This window comes from Haplochromis burtoni, unplaced genomic scaffold (genome assembly GCF_018398535.1).
Source record: "Haplochromis burtoni strain Fernald_Lab_line unplaced genomic scaffold, NCSU_Asbu1 Contig_378, whole genome shotgun sequence".
Lineage (NCBI taxonomy): Eukaryota > Metazoa > Chordata > Actinopteri > Cichliformes > Cichlidae > Haplochromis > Haplochromis burtoni.
Genome location: NW_024582739.1, coordinates 51,084 through 68,642, shown reverse-complemented (window position 1 = coordinate 68,642; position 17,559 = coordinate 51,084). Strand labels below are relative to the sequence as shown.

At 40.9% G+C, this 17,559-nt stretch overlaps 1 protein-coding gene across 3 annotated transcripts in view; it reads right to left on the bottom strand.

Moving 5' to 3' along the window:
* Nucleotides 1-554: 554 nt before the first annotated feature.
* LOC102304630 overlaps nucleotides 555-17,559 on the bottom strand; it is a 24,025-nt gene continuing 7,020 nt past the window's right edge. For 2 of the 3 annotated variants that reach the window (XM_005943666.3, XM_014340520.2), the window contains 2 exons: nucleotides 4,178-4,327; nucleotides 555-2,106 (listed from right to left, as the gene is read on the bottom strand). In XM_005943666.3, the coding sequence (XP_005943728.1) occupies nucleotides 1,013-2,106; nucleotides 4,178-4,327 (1,244 nt within the window). In that variant the 3' untranslated portion in view covers nucleotides 555-1,012. Of the gene's footprint in view, nucleotides 2,107-4,177; nucleotides 4,328-4,866; nucleotides 6,095-17,559 lie in introns of those variants that run through there. The other variant, XM_005943667.3, reaches the window with a different exon arrangement.

Below are 17,559 nucleotides of genomic sequence, written 5' to 3'. Positions count from 1 at the left end.
TTGGTTGTAATGTTCTTTGAGTGTTCCCAAGAGGCTGAAGCAGTCTGGCCATTCTCCTCGGAGCATTTTTTATATTTTCTCTTTTATGGAGAAATACTTATGGTTAAGTGGGAAAATCCCAGCATATCTGCAGCTTCTGAAATTGTCAGACCAGCCTGTCTGGCATCAACAACGCCAGCATGTTCACCCAGATCTTTCTTCCCCATTCTTCAGTTGGTTGTTAAGACCATGTCCACAAGCCTAAATGCATAGAGTTGCTGCCAGTTGACTGGTGATTGGTGTTAATGAGCAGTTGAACAGGTGTCCCTAGTGAAGTGGATAGTAAGTAAGCAGCTAACAGGTCACAGAAAGCAGAAACATGGCAAAGAAACAGAAATCACAGATTTAATGCTTCACGCTGCTTTTATAAAGTGATCATTTGTTCTATTTCAATGCGCAATTGTGATTGTTAACTTCCGAATAACTTGAATAATAAGTATTCAAGTTCACATACTTCAGCTTCAGTTGAATCCTTTGGAACAAACCTACAAAGAAAACCAAAAGAATTCCCGGTGTGCCCTGCAGTCACTCAGCATTTATTTATATGCAGCTTTAAACAAGCATTATGTGATGGAGCATCAGGAGACTCATATTAATTCATCCCGTTCATAACTTTCAAAACAGTGTTTGCGCCTGTATTAGTCTTATTTATACTGGAGTGGCTTGTTTTGTAACCCACTGGGTAATGACAAATAGTGGCAGATCCCAAAGCTCTGAATAGTAAGGAGAGGCCTTCCAGCCATCTGTTCCAGTCGAGGTTTTTAGTGTCTTTCTACCAAGCACGCCTCAACCTGCCTCCTCAACAGCTATCAGCAGTTTCCACATATTACTCCTCACATGTGAATAGCTGCACGCAAATGTGCATTTGTGCTCTATTCAAGCCAGTGTTAACAGCCAAGCCAGCTGTAATCTGATGACTGTGTTGCAAACGGCGACCAATCAGGTTCCACTTTCTCTCCCCATTTGTTTGGCGTTAAATGAGTGTTTCATCACCAGAGGTAGACGTGTCTCTTGTGTTTGCCGCTATGTTTGATGAAAGTACAGATTTGATACACAGCTCCAGCAGAGTCTCAATAGTCCTGACGAGAACAACATTCACGCTTAGGTTGAGAGGCAGCGCAAATATGGAGAGCACACATACCAACCCTATCATTACATTCACCCCGAGGCTGGGAAAACCCCACTGTCGCCACCCACACCAGCTCCTGCACTGTGAGTCCATGTTTTCCTCTGTGATAAATGCCACAGATACATCTCTCCTTGCCATTTCTTGCTCCTGACTTCCCTTCTTTCCAGACAAACACATTGGGGAAATAAGGACAAAGTCTCCATGGTTGCATGTCAACATCTGCCAGCTGTTCCAGGCTGTATGAACAGTACAGCTGCTCTCTGTTTTCTCTGGGTCAACATGCTGTGCTGGCTCAGACACCAACATCCCTGGTTTTACAGGCTTGAGGGGTGCAGACGACTCTGGAATGAGTTCTTGGCAGTGACAGTCGCCTTTATTGAAGACTCTGAACATCAGCGAATGGCCTTGGCGTCTCCTTTGAAGGCCTGTGCTGCTCGTGGTCAGCAGGAGCAGAAGGAGGAAGAAGCCCATGGACCAGCAGAGATTTATGCCGCTAGGAATGGGGCTGAAGAGGCTGGGCAGACATCTGACAAGGGAGCTATTTGTGTGGAGACAGGCAGCAGCCCACACTTCCTCCAGCTTCCATTGCCCCCTGACATTGAGGGCGACAATGACCCACACTGACAGGCAGCAGAGGTAGCCGACAACATGAGACCGTATGTCTTCATCTGAGCCGCTGCTGTCTTCCTCTTCCTCCTCTTTCCCATCACAACACTGTCCATCAGAGCCTGCTGTCCGCCTCGCTGTCCTGAGAGGGACGACAACACAAGGCCACAGGAGTCTGATCACAGTCTCCACAGCGATCAGAGGTGCGGTCAGCAGCAGCACCGCTCCATAGGTTTGGCTGAGAAAGAGCAGGAAGCGCAGGGCAATAAAATCCCCTGATGGAGTCAAGTCAGTCAGCCAAGAGTCAAAGATGCAAAGGCAACTCAGAAAAACTGCAGAAACACAAAACACAAAGAAAAAGTGTCAGAGTCAGTGGGTTAGATGACTGGATGAGACCAGGTAATTAGATATCACAAAGAAGAGAAAGGGTTGGTTTAATAAAGTAACATAAAATAAATATTCTGCCATTTTATTAAATACAAAGCTCTGAAAAACACTTCATCCTAATATAGGTGTAAGGTAACTCAGCCCGCAAATCATTTTTTATCCGAACACACCCCTCCATACAAACACAGTTTGACCGATTGAAGTATGAATAACTCGGGTAACTGTGTAGGAGTTCATGTGTCTTGCCTCCTAAACCACTGCCCCAGCCAAAACCAAAAGGAGTGGTGAAATTTACATAAGGTCTGTTTTATTTATCTTTATTTTAGCAAACAATAGCATTTGCATCTCTTATCATGTAAATAAAAAGGCGTCTGGCAGCGAGTGGAACTAGTTCCAGGATCACTACATCTCACATAACAGCAACTTGCACATATTTATTATTCTAGAATCTGTCATTTGTTTTCTTGTTCTATCAGAAAATTGTGAAAATGTTCATCCAAAGTTCCAAAAGTAAAGTAACAACAACAACCCAAACTCAAAGATTACAATAATTATTTAATCTGTAGCTCTCAGATGAAGATACAAGTTCATTTCCTTTTCCATTTTACCTACAGTGAACATGAAAAACACTTTTATATCTTTTTTAAATTCATACTTCTTTATTCTTCTCAAGTTTGTTTGGTAGATATTGCTGCTTTGATGTCTATTCACCTTATTAATATAAACATTTATTATAGATGAGGTTATTATAAATTAGATTAAACAGGCTCCCAATTAATTTACCAGGCATTTTGGTTCTTAAAGCTGATTAGACCGACTCAGGTCGGAGTTGTGAAACCACTGCTCGTATTTACCCGAGATCTCTTTGAACTAAAAAGAATGAGTTGTAACATGTCTCTGTTAAGAAACACCAGCTGCATTTCTTAATAGATACAGAGTTTCTTTTTTCCATGTTCAATAAAAGCAAATTATAGACAATAAAAGTACAAAAGTCATCACCTGTCAGAGTTTAGACCTCTTGCAGAAGGATATAAGGCAGGTTTTCAGATTTGATTGGACCATGGATTTTGAAATATTTTTGAAATATAAGAAAACTCAGTATTTATGAAGTGCTGTTAATCTATGAATTGAGACCCTGCTGAAACATTTAGGAGCATATATACTCATTGACTTTGTCAAGTGTTACATGACTTTAAGATTTAAAAAGTTCAACAGTAAACAAATGTATTGAAAGTAAGTTTAAAGCAAACCTTTCCAACTTTTGTTTCATTTTTTGTGATGTAGAAAAACAGTAACTTCTCATGGCTCCTGCTGACTCCAGCCTTTTGAAGCGTAGGGAGGGCAAAACATGCTTTGCTTCAAAATGCTCCTTCAGTCCTCACACTCTAACAGTTTAATCAGAAACCTCACAGAAATGTTTTCCTCCATCGACAGAGGCACACATCCACAGTCCGCAGATTCAACAGCAAATGCTGCTAAAGCCTGAGCATTAATCACATCCTCAGCCAGCAGATCCCAGGCAGAGCAGCTGCAGCTGTGATCAAAGCCTGTGGCTACATACTGCCACATCTCAGCCACTGGCAATAAATAAAACGTGTGACGTTTCACAGCATCTCCTTTCTGTTGTGTCTGCAGTGCATTTATTACAGAGCGTGTACTGGATCAACAAATTCACTATTTCTGTAAGGCCATCGAGGCATCATTATTCTATTTGATTCATTATTTGCTGCACCTATAGCCACGCCCAGCAATGATGTCACAGGCCTCGGGTAACGCCTGCAAATCACCATTGCATGGTGAGTGCTTAAGCCACTGGAGGTCAGTAAAACCAAGATTCTGCTGTGAGGTAAGGTTAATCTTAAAAAAGAAAAATTATTTGGAAACTTGAACATACAGGTTGTTGGAAACACCTTCTGATATTTTAAACTAATTCAAGTGATTCAGTTTGTATAAGAGGGCTGTGGGGGAACTGGAAACACTGGTTAGAATCCTGCAGTGTCCTAATCAAGCCCTCACCTGTGACCAGGAAGTCTGTGAAGACGAGGAGGCAGCAGCAGCAGAAACTGACAGCACTGTAGGAGTCGGCCAATGACGGCAGGAAGAGTAGACTGCAGGCCAGTTTACATGCACACAACACAGCCGCGCCTTCCAACACACCATCCATGGCTGAAAAAAAACAGGGTTAACATATTAAAATGGCTTCTTGTCTCAGGGTGGAAGAATTCAGGGCTGACAAATACAAACATTTCTGGAACATCTTGCAAAGTCATATCTATGTTTTACATGGTCATTCTGGTCATTCAACTGCCAGCATGCTTCACAGTCAATATTTAGTTGTTTACATTAACACTGAACCCTGGAACTGAAGGCTGTTTGCAAATGACCGAAAAGAAAATTCTAGGAATAGGTTCATGTCATGTCGGGTAAATATAAATTCTATTTACATTTTTTCCAAAATTATGTCTTTCAAAGGCAAGATAATAAATAAATAGTAATAAATGCAGTTCACATTCAGTAATGTGAACAGGTGCAAATGTACAGTAAACTTTGCTGTGACCTGACTGCCAGCATGTCCACTTCCTGGCAATGAAACTGGTTTAACCTGTGTAAACACTCCCGCCACCTCTACCACACGGTTACAGGTGGAAATCTACACTACAAGCACCAGATAGTATCAATCTACCACGAAGTTCATTCGTTCTTACCTGTGCACACAGGAGCCTACAGAGCCACATGTCAATATGAGCTTCAAATGCTTCATCCGCTTTCTTCGCCTCCCCTTTTGCTCCACCCTCAAAGGGGATAATGACCCTCCTCCTTCCTCCCCTTTGCCTCCCCCACCCCTCTCTGTGATCCCTGCACCTGGACAGTGGAGGTGAGAGAACTGCGAGGGTGTGGCGTTGTTTGTGCTGACGAGAAAACCTGTCGAACGAGTACGGAACCAGCAGGGTGTGATGCAAAGTGGGTGTATGTTTGCTTGTAAAGAAAACATTTCTGTGTCTTGAGCCTGTACATACTGCACTTTTGGTAGTTCAAAGGGTACTTTAAATGCATACATGATGCATGCAGTCTTATAAAGCTCGATTAAACTATAGGTCACTGAAAATAGAAATACAATTTGTTATTTATTAGCTTCTCAATGCTATATTTTAATCACTTGATCCTATTTAGGCATCACAAGTGATTAGTTATTATACTGGTTTCCAGTAATGCTCTGTTTCTAGACATATATTGGTCCTCTGTATCCAATAGATAGATAAATAATGTGGTATGCAGGGTCTATAAAATACTTGTGGTGAAAACTGCCTGATTACTTCTGCTCTTTTATATTGAGAAATGAAGTGTAAATAAAGTGCATCTTCATAGGATTTTATGCCCTACGCTTAGCTTTTAAAGCACATCAAGAGTAATAAATTAAAACACAGCACAGTTATCTTTAATTATATAGAAAGCAACTCACTGAAGCAGGCAGTGTGTTGATAATTTCTCATCAGCTACTGCATCTTTATCTTTAAAACCAATGAGGTCATTTTATAAACAAGCCTAAATGTTCTTGACAGGAATCCCTAACACAGCAACGTCACTGTGATATCCTTAGCAAAAACAGAACCTTTACTTTTCAGAAGGTCATCTTGTTTAAAAATGCTGCACCACCAAAAAGATTTGTGCAACTTTGTTCTGAGCAGATAAGCTTCAAATGCTCAGGTTGAGAGTGGATTTTTCCCCACAGAAGCTGTGCTTTTGCATGATCCTCCTGCATTTCAGCCCCTTAAGGAACAGAGCAAGCTCCCAGACAGTTGAAAACATGTGCAGACTAATTTTTTTTTCCCCCAGTCAATCAGTCAAATGGCAGCAACTCTATGCATTTAAACCGACTGAAGAATGGGGATGAAAGATCTGGTTAACTTTGAACGTGCTGGGTTTGAATTTAACCCTTAATCAGACGAGGACTCATATATATATACGCATATATATAATAACACAAAGTCAATATATATAATACATATATATATATATACAATTATATGTGATATATATATATATATTTATATTTATTAACAGAGGATACTTTGGTGTCACGGTTCGATATTTTTTCGATACAAAAAAAATGTTCATGCCTTTTTAATTTGTCATTTATTAAAATTATAAATATATATTTTAACTCAAAAGTACAGTTTTTAAATTTAATGTTGCTGAAACAAAAGTAATTAAAAAATAAATATCTGATTGAGGAATCACTCATCTTTGGAAAAGAGAGTTTATTACAGAGAAATGGCTCTTTCCAAAATAAAAGCTATACTATACGCTTCTTCTGGGCTATATTCTCAGCAGCATATTAAACATATCAGGGTATACACAAATTCACGGTTTCGGTTCGATACTTTGGTGTCACGGTTCGATATTTTTTCGATACAAAAAAAATGTTCATGCCTTTTTAATTTGTCATTTATTAAAATTATAAATATATATTTTAACACAAAAGTACAGTTTTTAAATTTAACCCTAACCCTTGTGCGTGTTGTTTTTTAGCTCGTCATATTGCAGCCACAGAAATTCTTTTGTCCATGAAACCATAAAGCTGCACTTTCTTTTTGCCTTATAGTCTGATTTGTCATAACTTCTCCGTTTTGTGGTAAGCTTTTCTTTGGCTGTCACTTCTTCACCCTGACCTGTCTTATTTGGCTCAGCAGAACTAAAATATATATCTGTCTGTGAAGGTTCTCAATCATCCAGGTCATCGTAGTGAAATATATATCCTGCCGCACTCACATAAGCTCAGCGATTCTCTGCGCGATCAACCTCTCACATGTTTAAGCTGCGGGAGATTTCACTTGTCATGTTTGCATAGTAAGCTAACAATTAATAAGACGATGTCAGAGGAATTGGTGCACAAATTATCATCACTCACAGATCAGTGCTGTCGCTCTCTATACACAGTTCGCGCGATTGCAAAGTGAAAGCAAAAAAACAAGCGCAAATCCAAACACGATTTCAATATGTCACATATTGACAGTGGCTCACCCAATGACATAATTACCCAGCTACATTTCTGAAAGAATGCAAAAGCATTGACATATATTTTTCCTTCCTACAATAGCCCGACAGGCAGGGAAGAGATAGATTTTGGTAGCCCGACTGAAAAAAATCGCTAGCCCCGGGCTAGCGATATTGCGAGCCCTGTATCTGATTGAGGAATCACTCATCTTTGGAAAAGAGAGTTTATTACAGAGAAATGTCTCTTTCCAAAATAAAAGCTATACTATCCGCTTCTTCTGGGCTATATTCTCAGCAGCATATTAAACATATCAGGTCTCCATAAGGAGAATCCTGTGCTAACAGCTGTCTAAATGACTCGGCTAAAGTTTGTAGCATGCATGCTTGTTGTTTTTGTCTTTGCACTAGGATGATGTCGGTGTAAATGTGCAGTCATATTCGTTGTGTTCCCACTAGTGCTGTCAGCGTTAATCTCGTTGAAATAACCTTAACGCCACAACACGGCAAATCTCCGTTAACGAGCTACCCTATACAGAGGGGCTAGACGGCCAACACGTTAACGAGCTAACTGCGCTAACACACTAGCTCCCACCCATGTAATTGAGCATTGCATGGCACATCCAACATACTGTTTTACTTTAGTCCATGACTCGCTTACCTTCAGGGTCATACGTCACATGAAAACCAAAATAATTCCAAACGCCAGATCTGAATGAGGGTGGGGAGGTCCACTTCTGTCTCGCTAGCTTGCCCTGCGCTCTTCCTTCTGACGATGTGCTGTGTTGAGGCTCAGTGAATCTGCGTTCGACTACTCCGCCTAGGCTGCACTCTGCCTGCGGTAGCAATGCAGATCCACTGAGTCGCTCCAACACAGACAGCATCGTCAGAAGGAAAGTTGATAAAATAAATTACAAATTTTGTATTCTTTTTTTTTCTCCCCTTTGGTTTTCTTTCTTTCTCTCCCCCTCTTTCTTTCATTCTTTCCCCCTGTCCTATCCCACAGTCATGTCTGTCCCGTTTGCAACTGAAAATAAAATAAATTCATAATTATAATAAAGGTCAATCAAATGGACCAATATGATGATCCACTTAAAATAAATCCTCTTGGCATCTTTCTTGGCCTCAAGACAACAATTCTGATGGCTATAGATCCAAACGGGACACAAAAAAAAAAAAAAAAAAAAAAATTAAAAAAAATTATTTTAAAAATTGTATTGTTCGATACATATGCGTACCGAACCGAAAGCACTGTATCGAACGGTTCAATATCGATACGAATATCGTTGCACCCCTAATATATACATATATATATTATAATATATACATATACACATATACACATACACCCTAATATCGATACGAATATCGTTGCACCCCTAATATATACGTATACGTATATATATATATATATATATACATATACACAAATAAACAAATACACATACATATACATGTATATACGTATATATAGATATCTATATATCGCTATCTATATATCGATCGATAGATCGATAGATGACACTAATCTTAGTGTCACTTGAATCTATATATTTTGAGGATATAAAACAGTTTATAAATAATTACTGCTTCCAATCATATTAATAATCAGCTGTATTGTTTTGAACTGTGTTACTTTCTTTTCATCCTTGAAGTGGGTATTGAGAAGTAGTAATGAGAGCTCCGCTCTTCCATCCATGCCACAGAATTAGAGCTATTGTTGGTGGGTAGCACTGTATACTATAAGAGTGAGAATCAGAATATTTAAATAGTCCTTGAGGAAATTATCTACACAGAATTGTACTGTAAGCAAATCTCGAAAGCATGTTTTTCCTGCATTTTTGGGGTTGTGTATTTATAAATTCATCCCCCAAGATCAGCATGTTAACTTGGACTTCGACTGTAATGTTCCGAGGAAACTAACAGAGAACAATTCGCAAAGATGACCCTGAGCTGTCGTGTATGCCATTGTGTGCCTGCTTAAAGCAAATTAAAGTCTTTTTAGCTAGACCAAAACAGTTGTTGCTTAATGCCAACTCTAGATGCCAGATTTGGCTTACTGTGACTTTGTAGTTTTCCTGTAAATGAAATTCAAGTTGAATGATAGGCATTGTAACAAAAGAAAAAAGGTCATCAAAATTGTATCCCAGAAGGCATGTTCAGTGTCTGGAGTGAGGCTTCAGGGTAGCGTGCTTTCACTCTAAAAAAAGATCTGCTGGCTTAACGTAAAAAAATTAAGGTAACAATTTGCATGGATCTTTTTAAGTTACTTCAGCTTAGCCACTATAGCGTAAATGCCACAAGAGTTCTCTAGTTAGGCAAACTCTATTCCTTACGTACAAACAACATGATTTGCTTTGTCCTCTACAAGCTTAATTAAGTTGAACCAACTTAATTTTAATTGTTTAAAAATTACTCCATTTAGTTATTAAAACTTATTTTTTTACTTTTATTCTACTCAGAAATATCCATGCAAATTGTTACCTTAATTTTTTTGAGTACTAATAACTTACAATAACTTATAACTTACAATTATACAATAAATTACACATTGAAATTCCAGTTTTATGATCAAACTGTTTATTAGAACACCAGTCCACCATTCCAGACTCATTGACATTTCAATAGCAGACAAAATTGTTGCCTCCATAAAATAAATGACATAAAACACCCCTGTAAATCTGTCTCAAAAAGACTGAACATTTTGACAGTCATGCTCTGATTCAAGTTTGTTTGTGTTAAAAGTGATAGTTTAGGTTTTTTTAAGTATGAAGTACATTGTGAGTGTATTACACACAGTAGACAGCAGTCAGCACATTCCTGCCACCGACACGCATGATAGGCTCAGTTTGTTTGTGTGACTTTGGTAAATCTGAACTAACCCGAACTAACACCAAAGTCACCAAATAACACAATTACACTTACTGATCAAGGCAGCAGGAGACCAGCAACTCCTGTGTGCTGTCAGGTAAAATTGCTGTTTTTGTCCATGGACGCTGGTGGGCCAGAGCGATTGAAACAACAAGCAGTAGAACTTCTCTTTCCTCACAGAAAAGGCTGTCTGATAGCAAAATAAAGCAGTAAACATATTCTTGATATAATGTACATTTAAACTGACATCAGTTTTATTAGGATGGAGGCTCATCTTGCGTGCCGGTGGCCCCGTCTGCTTCTCCGTAGGTGGAGCTTACTGACTGCCATCTACTGTGTGTAATACACTCACTATACATATGTACCTCATACAGCCTCACTTCAAAAGACCCGAGCTATCCTTTTAAAGTGCATTATTTTGAACTAGGTGTACTTAATGCTCAACGCTCAACTTTACACCTACTGCCTACTGTACAGTATGTAACACAACACATTGCAAACAACAGTGGAACATTTCCCGTTTAATTTGAGGATAGCCTCACTCTTCACATTTTTTAGTACAACAGTTTACTTTTTAGTGACATTACCTTTGGACTGGCTTTCAGATCATCCAGCTCGAGGAATATCTTTTGAAACACTTCAAAAGTGTTTTTCAGTTCTTTTGGGTAGCTGAGGTTGAGTGCATATATCAGCCCCATTAGCAAGGCACAGGCTCTGGGTACATCCAGGTCTGCTAGGACTTCTGTTCCTTCAAGTATGATTCTTGCGCTGGCTGGATCAGACGTTGTGGCACCTCTGGTTACAATCTTCATCACTTCATTGGTAATATCCCCGCCACCATCCTGGTAGGTCAGAATCAATATAAATGTTTTAAGTAATCATACTTATACATGAGAGTAACACAAAATAGGGCTGCAACTAACAATTTTCTCGATTATCTGATTAGTTGTTTGGTCCAGAAAATGTCAGAAAATGGTGAAAAATGTCAATGTTTCTCAGAGCCCAATATGATGACCTCAAATGTCAAACATATTCAGTTTGCTGTCATAGAGGAGTAAAGAAACCAGAAACCATTCACATTTATGAAGCTGAAACCAGAGAATTTGGACTTCTTTTTCTAAAATAATTACTCAAACCGATCAATCAATTATCAAAATAGTTGCCGATTAATTTAGAAATCAATTAATAATAGATTAGATCGTAGCTCTAATACAAAGTATAGTCATGTCTGATTTACCTGCTCTTTGAAGAGATCCTCCTCCCTGAGATACACCACTAAGCCACGGATAGCGACCTCTCGCCTTCTCTCCACAGAATCGTCCTGTGAATAAGAAAAAGAATGTCGAACTGCTCTTCGAGGAGGATGGGTTTTTGATAATTACATCCAAAAAAAAAAAAGATTGACTTTATATGGCCTGAACTGTACCAATTATAGATTTCCAGTGATAATCAAAATAATGAATTGATCATTTCAAAGAGCCATTTCTCTGAAATGATCAATTCATGAACTTGAAAAATCCAGGTAACAAATAGAAAAACTGCAAAATCTTGCAAATTACTCTGCCAATCATGATCCACATCACCTATAATTTGTTTTATTATTAAGTATTTATAGTTTTAATTGATATTTGTGCCTCAAGCTCTAAACAATAATTTGACATAGTTGAGTTGTAAACAGCTACCTTTTAAGACTCAATATCACCTATTGGAAAAAAAAAAGTGGATTATCCTATTTGAAATAAACTACATTTCATTCATTCATACCTCTAGCAGCATGTTCTGGATGCGCCGAATGCGCATTTTTGCAGCCCCTCCTCTTGAGGACAGCAAGGACATTATTTTCTGAGAGTACTGGTCCAGCTTTGCCATGAATGTTGTCTCCAGTGTTAACAGTGGTGATCCTTCTGAATTCTTGGTTTATCTGTATAAAAAAAAGGCACAAATAGGCACAACATGTTAATGTATACAATTTACTTTAAAAGAATACATACTGCAAATTATCTTATGGAAAAATATTTACCTGAACTGCATCAAAAAGAGCAGGCCATCTTTCTTTCAGGTCATTGATTTTTGGTGCTTGATTGACAACTTCCTGCCTGCGAATGGAGAATGTCTTTCTTGGTGTTTCAAATTTGCAGATTTTACAGATCCACTTCATTTTAAAAACAAACAGTTTAAATTACTTTAACTTGGGTGATTCAGAAGGCTGTAGTACAAACAACTTGTGCTACATCAGCATTACAGTAAATTTTAATTCATTGTTTTTGAATATTCAAGATGAAAAACAAGAAAAATGCTTGTAAACTACTGCAAAGAAATGGGCAAACTACACGCAATCAATATTCACGCTTTTTTAACTATAGTCTTTAGTCTAATCATTATCTCACAGGAAATCCTTATGACATTAAAAGTTAAAACTACAGTGGGGCAAAAAAGTATTTAGTCAGCCACCGATTGTGCAAGTTCCCCCACCTAAAATGATGACAGAGGTCAGTAATTTGCACCAGAGGTACACTTCAACTGTGAGAGACAGAATGTGAAAAAAAAATCCATGAATCCACATGGTAGGATTTGTAAAGAATTTATTCGTAAATCAGGGTGGAAAATAAGTATTTGGTCAATAACAAAAATACAACTCAATACTTTGTAACATAACCTTTGTAGTAGTAGTATTTATTTATTGTCATTGTCAAGAACAATGAAATTGCAACCCAAAAAAAAGAAGAAAATAATAAATACCCCTTAAAACCCAAGTGTACATATTTAACCCAGTGTGACTCCAATGCAATAAGACAATCCTTAGCAATAATGTTCGTAGAAATTCAGACAAAGACCTGAGAAACATGACAAAATACAACAATGCAACCCATTCAATATTATTGTACTGTGAGATATGATATCAGATATGATAGTTATCTATTTAAGAAAGGGGGGGGGCAGGAGGGGGAAGAGAATAAAGATATGATGCACCAATGCAGACCAGTTCATTGCTATTAAGAAGTTGGATATGGTTATTGTCCGTGAGAGGGGGGCAGAGAGTTCAGGAGCCTCACAGCCTGTGGATACAGGCTGTTGGCCAGTCTGGATGTTCTGGCCTGTATAGACCTGTACCTTCTCCCTGAGGGCAGCAGATGGAAAAGGTGGCGCGCAGGGTGATGTTGGTCCCGCAGGATACTGTGCACCCTCCTCAGACAGCGAGTGGGGAAGATATTACTGATCTCTGGCAGACTTGTTCCAATAATTCTGCCAGCTTCTTTCACCACCCGCTGGAGTGCTTGCTGATCGGCCTTGGTGCAGCTGGGGAACCACACTAGAAATCCATACGTCAGAACGCTGCTGATGGCACAGTTGTAGAAGTTCAACATCAGAGATCTGGGAATGTGTGCGCTCCGCAGTCTCCTCAGGTAGTAGAGGCGCTGTTGGGCCTTCCGTGCAACTGAGGTGATATGGTTGCCCCAGGACAGGTCCTCGGTCACAGTTACCCCCAAGAATTTAAAACTGCTCACCCTCTCCACCGCCTCACTGCCAATGAAGAGAGGCAGATGGTTGTTATGACCCCTCTTCCGGAAATCTACAATGATCTCCTTGGTCTTTTTGGTGTTTAAGACCAAGTTATTGTCGTGGCACCATGACTCTAGTTGTTGCACCTCTGTCCTATAGTTTGTCTCATCATTGTTGGATATAAGTCCGAGCACTGTAGTGTCATCTGCAAACTTAACAATGAGATTGGACGCGCAGGAGGAAATACAGTCATGGGTGAAGAGAGTGTATAGCAGAGGGCTCAGAACACACCCCTGAGGGGCACCGGTGTTGACCACAAGGGTGGAGGAGGTGTTCTTACCCACTCTGACACTCTGTCTACGGTTAGTGAGGAAGTCCACAATCCAGTTGCACAGAGAGGAGTTAAGTCCCAGTTGGTGGAGTTTGGGACGGAGTTTGTATGGCCGGATGGTATTAAAAGCCGAGCTGTAGTCTACAAAGAGGAGCCGTGCATAGGTGTTCCTGTGTTCCAAGTGCTTCAGTAATGTGTGCAGCACTGTGGCGATCGCATCCTCGGTTGACCGGTTCTCCCTGTATGCAAACTGGTGCGAGTCCAGGGATGGTGGAAAAGCAGCTCTGATGTGTTTAATGACCAGTCTCTCCAGGCATTTGGCGGGAATGGGGGTGAGTGCCACAGGTCTGAAATCGTTCAGACATGTGACATTTGACTGTTTTGGGATGGGAACGATGGTTGCTGCTTTGAAACAGGATGGTACCAGTGAACAGGACAACGAGGTGTTATATATAGAGGTGAAGACGTCCGCCAGGTCCGCAGCACAGTCTTTTAGCACCCGGCCCAGCACTCCATCTGGCCCGGCCGCCTTCCTGGTGTTAATGCTCCGGAACACACGCCTCAGCTCATGAGTGCTCAGGACTGGAGCAGGATCGGTTGAGGGGAGAGGGGACAGGACAGGGTCGGTGTTCTCCCTATCAAAACGGGCATAAAAGAGATTTAGATCCTCAGCCAGAGTAGAACTGTCGGCTGAGGGTGATGGTGTTCTCCTTTTGTAGTCCGTGATAGCCCTGATGCCCTCCCAGACCTGCCTTGGGTTTGTGTTGTTCTCAAACCTGGCCTCGATACGCCTCCTGTGCTGCTGCTTGGCAGTCTTGATGCCTCTTCTCAGGTTGGCCCTGGCAGCACTGTATGCCTCCTGGTCCCCGGATTTGAAAGCGTTGTTCCTTGTTCGAATAAGTTGTTGAACTCCGTGTGTCATCCAGGGTGGATTATTAGGGAACACACGGAATCGTTTCCAAGTTGTTACATTGTCCACACAGAAACAGATGTAGTCCAAGACAGTGGAGGTGTAACTGTCCAATGCGACACGATTGTCAGTGTCCTGCACCTTGAATACATCCCAGTCTGTGCAGTGGAAACAGTCCTGAAGCATCGGAATAGCATCCTGCGGCCATGTTCTCACGGTTTTGGTTGTAATCCCAGTGCTCTTGATCTTTTGTGTGTATATTGGGTGTAGCAGAAGGGAGAGATGGTCTGACAGACCCAGGTGGGGATAAGCCTGGGCTCTGTATGCATTCGCCATGTTGGTGTACACCTGGTCCAACGTTCTATCTCCTCTGGTAGCACACTTCACATTACGGTGGAAATTGTGAAGACTAGTCCGTTTAAACCACCACTCCCGATCATATTCCTCTCCAACGCCCGTTCAATCCGTTACAAACTGGATGAAATACGACTGCAGATCGCCACTCGACGGACTTTTAATAACTGTTCGTGCATGATTTTCACTGAAACCTGGCTGGACAGCGCCATTCCCGATGCGGCTATTGATCTAGCAGGCCGCACCGCCTATCGAGCCGACAGGTCTGCGGACTCGGGTAAGAAGACTGGCGGGGGGCTGTGCATCTATATTAACAACTTTTGGTGCACGAACGTCACGGTAACGGAAAGACTGTGCAGTACAGAGGTAGAACTGTTGGTGTTAAAGTGCCGTCCATTCTATCTCCCTCGGGAATTTTCTGCCGTTTACATCTGCGCTGTTTACATTCCACCAGATGCTAATGCTAAGCTAGCGTTAGCACAATTGAGCAGCAGCATCAATAACAGCCTGGTAGCACACCCGGACAGTGTCTTTATTGCGGCTGGGGATTTTAACCATTTGTTGGCAATAACAGAGGTCAAACGTTTACTATAGGTCTTTACCAGGTTTGCACACACAGTAGCTGGTATTTTGGCCCATTCCTCCATGCAGATCTTCTCGAGAGCAGTGATGTTTTGGGGCTGTCGCCGAGCAACACGGACTTTCAACTCCCGCCACAGATTTTCTATGGGGTTGAGGTCTGGAGACTGGCTAGGCCACTCCAGGACTTTCAAATGCTTCTTACGGAGCCACTCCTTTGTTGCCCGGGCGGTGTGTTTTGGATCATTGTCATGTTGGAAGACCCAGCCTCGTTTCATCTTCAAAGTTCTCACTGATGGAAGGAGGTTTTGGCTCAAAATCTCACGATACATGGCCCCATTCATTCTGTCCTTAACACGGATCAGTCGTCCTGTCCCCTTGGCAGAAAAACAGCCCCATAGCATGATGTTTCCACCCCCATGCTTCACAGTAGGTATGGTGTTCTTGGGATGCAACTCAGTATTCTTCTTCCTCCAAACACGACGAGTTGAGTTTATACCAAAAAGTTCTACTTTGGTTTCATCTGACCACATGACATTCTCCCAATCCTCTGCTGTATCATCCATGTGCTCTCTGGCAAACTTCAGACGGGCCTGGACATGCACTGGCTTCAGCAGCGGAACACGTCTGGCACTGCGGGATTTGATTCCCTGCCGTTGTAGTGTGTTACTGATGGTGACCTTTGTTACTTTGGTCCCAGCTCTCTGCAGGTCATTCACCAGGTCCCCCCGTGTGGTTCTGGGATCTTTGCTCACCGTTCTCATGATCATTTTGACCCCACGGGATGAGATCTTGCGTGGAGCCCCAGATCGAGGGAGATTATCAGTGGTCTTGTATGTCTTCCATTTTCTGATGATTGCTCCCACAGTTGATTTTTTCACACCAAGCTGCTTGCCTATTGTAGATTCACTCTTCCCAGTCTGGTGCAGGTCTACAATACTTTTCCTGGTGTCCTTCGAAAGCTCTTTGGTCTTGGCCATGGCGGAGTTTGGAGTCTGACTGTTTGAGGCTGTGGACAGGTGTCTTTTATACAGATGATGAGTTCAAACAGGTGCCATTCATACAGGTAACGAGTGGGGGACAGAAAAGCTTCTTACAGAAGACGTTACAGGTCTGTGAGAGCCAGAGATTTTCCTTGTTTGAGGTGACCAAATACTTATTTTCCACCCTAATTTACGAATAAATTCTTTACAAATCCTACCATGTGAATTCATGGATTTTTTTTTCACATTCTGTCTCTCACAGTTGAAGTGTACCTCTGGTGCAAATTACTGACCTCTGTCATCATTTTAAGTGGGGGAACTTGCACAATCGGTGGCTGACTAAATACTTTTTTGCCCCACTGTATGTATATTATTTTTAGTGTTGAGTTTCTCCTAAAAGTTGCTTTATGTTTCCAAATCAAAGATATTTTTTCTTAAGTGATACAACTGCGCTTATGTATCTGCAGTTAACACCCAAAAGAGCAAAATTATATTTTATGTGCTAATGCACACTCAATGTAATGTCATTAAAACAACTAGTTTATGAATGTTACTTAAGATCTTTCCTGTGGCGTTTCTACAACATGGCGTTCGCTTCCTCGCCCGCGTTTTTTGACTGAACTTTGACACAGGCTGTTCTTCAGCTAGGGCTCAATTAACAAACTTCAATCTCACATAAAAATAACTCTAGGACTTAAACATCAAAATGCATCGATGTTAAACCGAATGTATACTCAGTAACCTACATTTGTTTAGTCATGAATGTAAAACGGCCCAGCCTTTTGCTGGTCAAACCTTCATCAACGCTGCAACGATTTCAAAGTAGAAAGAAGAAAAACGTGTATTACCCTGTCTTTGCAGAGTTAAAACTGCTCTT